This window comes from Microcaecilia unicolor, chromosome 12 (genome assembly GCF_901765095.1).
Source record: "Microcaecilia unicolor chromosome 12, aMicUni1.1, whole genome shotgun sequence".
Lineage (NCBI taxonomy): Eukaryota > Metazoa > Chordata > Amphibia > Gymnophiona > Siphonopidae > Microcaecilia > Microcaecilia unicolor.
The window spans coordinates 67,726,026-67,735,204 of record NC_044042.1 but is presented as its reverse complement, the minus strand read 5'-3'; the positions used below and the strand labels follow the sequence as shown (position 1 = coordinate 67,735,204).

Genomic DNA, 9,179 nt, shown 5'->3' with positions numbered 1-9,179 from the left:
TGGCTGCAATGAGCATCCTTGGAAAGAACTGTACTTCCAATAGTGGATCCACAAACATTATAAAACTAAAGTACAATTAGGAATTGAATGCAAGTAAGTGCATTTAAAATGCACTGTTTGTGCTCTGTTCATTCAGTGGCCTTACTTTAATACTTGCCTGGTCCCAAGCTTCTTTAGTATAAATCCCTTTCCGTAGAAATCACATTCATTTTCCTAGAACAGAGCATTTTACAAGGATGGTCACTGAACCAGCTAAGGAGGTGAGTTAGTTACTTTATTGATTACTATTTGTCTAAACTGATCTCAAAGTTATTGGCAAACTAATAGTGACAACACCCTCTTCCTGGCTTATGGTTGGGGGAATGATACCAAACTGAGCCCTCACTGAGCATACTTTCATATTTCCTTTTCTTCGTTCCCTCTCCCCTCCCCGTCTCTGGTGCTTGAAGACTCCTTGATCAATTATAAAATGAAGTTAAAAAATTGTAGAAACATTCTGAGAAAAATTATTAACTGTTAATGTCTTGGGGGGGGGGGGGGGCATCTTTCAGGATGGGGCTTCTTTGGAGGTTTGACCAGCATTCATAGAGCCTACCCCTATATTTATACCTATAGCTCCATTCTGTTTCCCAGGGTATAAATTAATTGTAATATTTTATTTCCACTGTTAAAATTTATGACCTAAAAATTAGAATCCACTGAATTTTTCTGTACATAGCAGTTTGGTGTTCTCCAAGGTATCTGACAACACCATGTCTGAATTCCTTTTCTTGTATTACAGAATCACTTTGATAATATTAATATCATCAGGAAACAGTCAAGCAGCAGGACAAAAATAGATCTTCACTACATGTTTTTTTTAAATCGCCAAAAATATACACATCATCTTAATTTTCTTTCTTTTAAAAAAATCAAAGAAAAAAAGACCACACGTGCACACCACCATAGAAAGGAGACATTAGGATCAAAAATGGGTAAAAAAAAAATACCCCAGTGCAACTGAAACAATAAAATATAAACAACTGTTTAGCTTTTTCCTTCACAAGATACATTTACAGACAATATTTTGAAGGTGCAGAACTGCCCTGCATGTAAACAGGGGGACTTCATTTCCAGGAAGAGAAAGAAATTAAGCGCATGGAATCTCCATGTGTACACATGTGAGATTCACTTAACCTGACACTAGTCGCTGTTTAATAAGAAGCAGTCTGGGATCTCAGTCTCCATAGAGAATACATGGGAGTGACTTCAACATCCGTTGCATCACCATGAAACAGGGTCTGGGATCTATATTCATGGACAGCCATAGAATATATACACTTGGACTGAGCTCAACATCCAATTTTATACTGGTTTGAGGACAAGATCTGGCCTCTTTTGACATTCCTGGAAAATAAATATTTGGGACCAACTTCTGCTACACACCAAAGAAAGCAACCAAAAACATTTGGTATCTGGCAGACAAAAAAAAAAAAATATATATATATATACAAAATTAATCTTAAAGGCGTCCTTTGGAATGATGGGCTTCAGTGCTTGCATACATATGTATACATGGTGAAGTTCTGGGGACAGAGGATGGTCTCTTGTTTTACAGTATTGTCACTTTCTCAGACTGCTTCTGTTCTGACACTAGCCTCATAGGCCATGTGGAAAGAATGCTCAGGACATTCTACCTTTTTGCTTTTTAAGCGGGCAGTCTCCATATTTATAGAAGTCCTTTTGTTTCTCCAATTTTCAGTTTTACATCTGCTGCTTTGTCAGGTGCTTCAGTCTTCACATACAGGATTTCTTTTCTGTCTTAAAGCAGCAGACCCCAAATAGAATTGAGTTCAGTTTACCTGAATGTTAAAACATTAAAATATAACAGTCTAGGGAAAAAGTCAAGAAAGAGTCTCTGGTAAGGCTGGAGAACTGTGCAAAGTATATTTTCAAGTTGTGCTGATAATTTCTATCTTTTAGAGCAACCTTCATTTATAGCTTTTTCATTATCTTGGGAAACATACCCTGGATCCTCTTAGAGAGAACTATCCATGTATATTCAAATTCCTAAAAAGCTAAGGTACAGACAGTAATAGTAAGGCATATGACTTCAATAGCAGGAGCTGGCTCTCATACTTCCAATGTTACTTACCACCTTTCAGTGGGAAGTAAGTGATGGAAATCTTATCACCAGATGCATTGCTGTTGCCTTTTTTTCGTTGAGATATTGGACAGTTAGATTGCTGTTGCTTGTTAGGCCTGATGACCCTAGATCTGGAATGCCCAGCCAGATGAGCAAGCACCACTGTTCTTCAATAACTGTCGTGTATCAGTGAGTATAAATCCTGGAATCTGGAAGCCAAGGACTATACTAGAGATGGGCCTCCACAGGAGGATGATGGAAGTCCATATAAGTTTCTGAAATGAGGTCTTTGATCTTGGTTTCATTAAGGAGATATTACATCAGGGTTGCATCTGCTGTGAAAATTAACACTGAGAGCACTACAACCTCTTTGCTGCTATACAGACATATTACCAGGAACAAAATGGCACAGACGTAAGTCCCACAGTGTGGAATGTCATTTGTTTTTGGTAATTTTTCAGGAGCACTCTCATTACTATAGGACGCAAAAGTCTGTTGGATGCTCACAGTCATTTTTTTTCTTAGAGTTGAGATAATATTCTTTTAACTTGAATACAGGTTCAAGATGAAAAGCTCTTTCTTCCCAGCCAAGAATGTGACCTGCTCTTTTCTCATGCTCCATGGATGCATGGTCCTGCCTGGCACATCATGGCCTAAATCTGTTACTTTTTCCTCAACTATTGTCTACACTTGAGTATTCAAGACAGATGCATTTATAGCCAATGTTCACATCTTTGCACTAGTATATAGACATTGGTCAACAGCCTCTCCCAGAATTAGTCAGCTTTTGTGGGTTAGCCTGTTTGCCCTTGAAGAAACCACATGCATCCATCGTACTGAAAGGAACGTTTTTATAACGCATTTCCCTAGGTATCCTGTAGAAAGTTTTATTGTCATTTAGTTGGTGAGGGGATTTGTTGATTTTCTTTCTCCAGGATCTAAACAATTACTTCTTTCTTCTGGATTCTGGTATAGCCTTAGCCTTTATCTTGACTGATAGTGGCTGTCTTCTCATTCACTCTCTTTAAAGCAAAACAGAAATACAAACATAAGATAGAAGGCAATAAATAAATAAAGAAGACAAGTATCCTGTTGGACAGAGCAGTGACAGGCTCCTCCCTAGAGCAACAGAACCAACTCATGAATGACCTCAGTTTTCCTGCTCATTTGGGCTTCCAGCTCAATGGGGAGCCAGCCACCACCTATGCATTACTCCCCTCCCAATCCCAAGTTTTTTTTTTAAGGTGTATTTCTCTCTCTAGCTTAGACCTGGTAGTGATAATCCATGTCATAAACCACTGCTGCATTTGGACCCTGGTTGGTATGCCTCCTGAGTGTGGATAGTAGATGCTGCTTTTGAGTGATGGTCTTTGGGACCATGAACACTACTTCTGCAGTAGCTCCATCTCTGGTTGACTGGAGGAGCAGCTAATGCCATATTTTTCTTTGACTCCCATTGTCATGAAAGGCTCACAACATTATTGCAGAGAACATAAGAACTTGTCACTCCTATTAGAAACTGTAGATTTTGAAGGTGTATTGTAATTGAGGCAAATGTGCATCAAACAAAACTTGTTAAAGGCTCCTTCTTTATAACAGCATAGTGATTCTGAAGTACATCATCACCCCTCCCACCCCCAAGAACCTAGCCCACTGTTAAAAAAAATCAAAACATAAATTACTGGAAGGCATAAACATGTAAGATGAGATCATAACCTTGATACACTGTCCTCGCTTGGACTTTGAGCTCTGTCTTTTCTTGGTTTTTCTTATCTCTCCTATTGCACTTTTCATGTATGCTCTGGTGGATCCTTCTCCACTTCTAGCCCACTATCAATTGGTGTACCTCAGAGCTCTGTCTTGGGACCTGTCTTTCTCCGTCTATACTTATTTCCTTGGTGCTTTGATCTCCTCTCATGGTTTTCAGTATCACCTTTACACTGATGACTCCCAGATCTCTCTCTCCACATTAGAAATTTCAGCAGGAATCCAGGCTCAAGTCTCAGTCTACCTGTCTGACATTGCTGCATGGATGACTCACCGCCATCTGAAATGTAACATGGCCAAGACTGAGCTTCTTACCTTTCCCCCTAAACCCACCTCTCCTCTTCCCCCATTCTCTATCTCTGTGGATAACACTCTCATCTTCCCTGTTTCGTCAGCTCGTAACCTTGGGCTCATCTGACTCCTCTCTCTCTTTCTCTTCATATATTCAACAGACTGCTATAAGTTGTTGTTTCTTTCTCTATATCACCAAAATTCATCTCTTCCTTTCTGAGCACACTACCAAAACCCTTATCCACACTCTTATCACCTCATGCTTAGACTACTGCAACTTGCTTCTCACAGGTTTCCCAGTAAGCCATCTAAGGATGGATTCTGCAGCAAATTCTCTCAAATTCTGTGGCATATTTGCATTTTACATGTTAATTTGTATTTTCTTTAGCATCCCTCCAGGCCGGTCCAGAAGCTTGGGTTTGGCACTCTTACCAGCAGATGGAGACAGAAAACTTTGACTTCAGAGAATCCTATATCTGCCATGTGCAGTCAGTATTTTTCGGGCACCGGTAGATGTGGGTAGGTCTGTGTAGTTTGACCAGGGCAGGCTGGCCAGTAATTTTGTGGGTTCAAATTTTAAAAAAGAAAAAAAAGGAGAAGAAGAAAGGTGCTTTCTAGTAATTTCTTTGCTAAAGAATTTTGACCTAGGTGTTATTTGTGTGGGCTAAGGGTCCATTCGGGCATCACACCCAGGTGGCTGGGTTCCTCCCCCATCCCAGAGTCCCTGGCTCAGCAGTGCTGTATGCTTTAATCTTTTCCCATTCTCTTTTGTGGGTGGGGGTCCTGGTGAGTGATCCCTGTAGCAAATAAATTAACAACAACAGAGTATAGATCTGATCAGGAAAATCGTCTTTCAATTGTGTTTTATGCCTACTGCTGGACACTGGGGTTTTTGCTGACCCTGGAAGGGGCGGGAAAGCAACTCACTGTCTGAAGCCCCATGGAAGTGAGTGCTTTTAAGCCCCACCAATGCAGGGCTTGTGGCCAGCACGGTTTGGAGGACTCTGGAGCTGCAGCTGGATAGCACGTTGTTCCCGACCTGGTTCATTTGGAGGGCCTGGGTCTGCACAGGGAATCCACTTGTGGTGAGCTGATGCAGGAAATGAGAGGTGGTCCCGGCTTTGGTGGGAACCACCACCATCTTGGATAGTGTCTGCGTGTCAGAGGAACCCTGTTAGGAGAGGTGACCTGTTCATTAAAGGTATTCAGAGACTGGCTCATTCCTTTCCTATGCCTCAGGATATTCGGGATAGTGGGACTCTCCAGAGGCAGCTCTTAAGGTGAATTGGTCCACAACTAGGCTGTATCCTATTCCTGAGGAGGATAAAGAGTCCGTTAAGTCCCCGAGGTGGATGTGATTGTCACGGCAGTCAAGAAAAGGACTATCATAACTGTCAAAGGAGGATCAGTCTTGAAGGATCCTCAAGATCACAGATTAAAAACCTTTTTAAGCGGGCCTTTTATATCTCCACCTTGAGCTTGCAGGTGTCTGGCTGTAGCAGCCTTGTGGCAAGGGCTTGCTTTTGTTAGGCTGAGTTTTGGAGAAGCCCTTGGAGGAGTATTCTTAGGAGACTAGGATGTTTGTAAGGCACAAATGGAAGTGGTCTTTGTGGCAGATGCTATGTATGATTTGTTGCAGGCCTCAGCTAAAGGTATGGTGTTTCTAGTGGCTGCACAGATGGTCCACTGATACGGCTTCCAAAGCCAACTTATGTAGGCTTCCTTTTAAAGGCAAAATGTTGTTTGGTGAGGAACTGGATAAATTGGTAAAGAGTCTGGAAGAAGCTAAAGTCCTTCAGCTGCTGGAGGATAAATCCAAAGAGGCAGGCAGAGGTTCCGCTGACAGGGGTACCATCCTGGAAGAGTGAGCAGAGCACAGAGAATTTGGTAGTTCCAAGGGACTCAGTCCTTTTGAGGGGCACACAGAGGTGGCCAGGGACTGGCTGCGGGCCATGATGAAGGTGTCGTGACCCATCAGCTGGTGGAGGTGGGAGGTCATTTGTCTCACTTCTACCAGAGGTGAGCCCAGATCACCTTAGATCAGTGGGTTCTAGAGGTCATTCGTGATGGTTATGCCTTGGAGTTCATGCATCCTCTGCTGGATGGTTTTGTGGAATCACCTTGTCATTCCAGGCACAAAAAATTCACGGTCCAGGAATCCTTGTGGAGATTGCTGCTGGGGGGGGGGGGGGGGGGGGCGGTGGTTCCAGTTTCAATAAGCGAGGTAAGGCAGGGTGTTACTCCATCTATTTTGTAGGTTCAAAGAAGGAGGGTACCTTTTGACCCATTTTAGATCTCAAGCGAGCACACAGTTACCTCAGAGTGCCTCATTTTCGTATGGAAACTTTTTAGTGGGTCATTGTGGTCATACAGAAAGGAGAATTTCTTACGTCTTTGGATCTCATGGAGGCATACCTCCACATCTCAATTTCTCCAGCTCATTAATGATTTCTTTGTTTTACAGTTTTAGGGTGGCACTTTTTCTGTGTTCTTCCCTTTGGCTTAGCTACAGCTCCCAGGACCTTCTTCAAGATAATGGTACTGGTAAGCAGCAGTGTTGCACAAGGAAGGCATTCTGGTTCATCTGTATCTGGATGAATGGTTGATTTGGGCCAAGTTCTTTCAGAATAGTGCTCAGGTCATGTTCCATGTGGTCCAGTTTTTGGAACAGGTAGGTTGGGTAGTCAAGAGCAAGTTGGAGCCATCGCAAATTTTAGAGTATCTTGGTGTGGTGTTCGATATGCAACAGGGGAGAGCCCAGAAATTGCAGAGTCAGGTTTGGAGATTCTTACATTCCAGAGCACACCGATGGTTCGCAATTATTTTCAGGTGTTGGGGTCCATAGCATCTATGTTGGAAGCTGTCCAGTGGGCCAGAGCTCATATGAGATTGCTCTAGGAGGTGTTACTGTCTTATTGGAATCTGCAACAGTGGCTCCAGATCTCAAATCAAGGAATGGCCTTGATACTTCTGGATTGGACTTTAGTAACAGATGCAAGTCTCAGGGGCTGGAGAACCCACTGTTTAGGTCAAGTGCATCAGGGACTCTAGTCAGAGGAGAAGGAGGCCTTGTGATCGATCAACCAATTGGAAACCCAAGCAATTTGCCTGGCACTGTTGGCCTTTCGAGAGCTGCTCCTTGGCAAGGCAGTGCAAGTTCTGTCCAACAATGCCATGGCTATGGCCTATGTGAATTCACAGGGAGGGACAAAGAGCCCTCAGGTTGCGACAGAGGTGGAGGGTCTGGTGTTCTGGGTGAAAATTCATTGGTCTGATCTGTCCACTGCACACATGGCTGGGGTGGACAATGTGCAAGTGTATTTTCTCAGCAGGAATCTTCTAAGTTCAGGGGAATGAAATCTGAGTCAGAAGACTTTTCAGGAAACTGAAAACTTGGCAACAATTGGTAGTAAAGCTGATGGCTTCAAGGCAGCCAGGTTTTTCCATTACATGAAAGATCGAGGTTCTGAAGGGATTGATGCTCTGGGCCTGACATGGTCCCAGGTTGTCTTACTGTAAATGTGTTTTTGCTGGGACATGTGATTCAGCAGATAGGGATCCATGATGGGCAGGTGATCCTTGTAGCCCCCATCTGGCCACAAAGACTGATGGGTTGTTGGTGCAGGGCCCGGTGCCAATGCCATATCTGGCTCAGTTCTATGTTACAGCCTGGATCTTCAGAAGGTGCAGCTATGGAAAAGAGGTTATTTAAGCAAAGAGATCTCTACCCTTTTCAGGTCTAGGAGATGGTCAACGTCCCTGGAATATGTGAGGCAGAGTTTTGAGGCTTGGTGTTGAAACAGCTAAATTTTGGCCTTCAGATCCTTGGTAGCTGAGGTTTTACATTTCCTGCAGGATGGTTTGGACAGAGGTTCAGTGCTAGGCTCACTAAAGGTGCAGCTTGCAGCCTTGGCTTATTTTAGAGGTCTAGTGAAAGACAAGTCGCTAACTTCCCATTTGGATGTGGTGGTAGAGCTTCCACTGGATTTGACTCTGGTGTTGTCAAAGCTGGTGCAAGCTCCTTTTCAGCCTTTGAGGTCCACTTGTTTAAAGGATGTTACCTTGAAGGCTGTCTTTTTGGTGGCAATATGTTCAGCTAGGAGAGTTTATGGCTTGTTGTTTAATATACTTGTTATACCACCTTTCCTGAGGCGTAGCAAAGTGACGACCATACTAATTAAAAAGTTTGAAAAGGAACTCCAAAGTACAATAGGAGAGAAAAAGAATATGAAAAAAAAAAACTGTACAGATTAATATCTCATCCAAGATGGCAGACATACTTAAAGTAAGCAGCCAATCAATTGCATGAGACATAGGATCTAACTATTCCCAGTGACCATGTTTCCTACTCTATCCTCAAAAACATGTCTAAATAAAGGAGTATTCAATAAAGAAGTAATCAACAAAGTCTTGAACTTTGTAAATTAATGTTCAAGATGCAAAAAGAGGCTGAGACAGAATTTCTATAATGATGGAGCAGTGCAGTAGAAAGCAAAATGTCTAGTGGAGTCTAGATTGGTAGCATAGACTGATGGTATGTGAAGATGACTATCATTTATGGAGAAGAGCATAAGGATCCACTGAAGAGGAAAGATTGGGAGAAATACCTCTATGTAGGATCTTGTGGGTGAGGGAGAGAATTTTATAATGGATGCGGTAGCCAATGAATGCATGGGTAGCCAATGTTGTTGAATAGAGTTACATGGTTAGAGTTTTGGGCATGAGCAAAAATCTTAATTGCAGTATTTTGGACCAACTGAATATGATGAAGGAATATTTGTGTCAAGTCAGAATAAACAATGTTACAGTAATCAAGATGTTAAAGAAAAAGAGCATATAATAGGGTCATCTGTGACAACTGATCAAGAAATGAACATAATGCATGCTATTGTCTGAGGGCGAAAAAACAGGACTTTACCAATACTGCTACCCAAGGCTCGAAAGTTAGATTATGGTTGATGACGACACCCACGTGTTTGAAATGTGGGACCAGTTT

At 42.4% G+C, this 9,179-nt stretch overlaps 1 protein-coding gene across 1 annotated transcript in view; it reads right to left on the bottom strand.

Moving 5' to 3' along the window:
• Nucleotides 1-1,611: 1,611 nt before the first annotated feature.
• MLLT6 (MLLT6, PHD finger containing) overlaps nt 1,612-9,179 on the bottom strand; it is a 360,336-nt gene continuing 352,768 nt past the window's right edge. The window contains 1 exon segment of the mRNA XM_030220707.1: nt 1,612-3,147. Coding sequence (XP_030076567.1) covers nt 3,103-3,147 — 45 coding nt within the window. The 3' untranslated portion in view covers nt 1,612-3,102.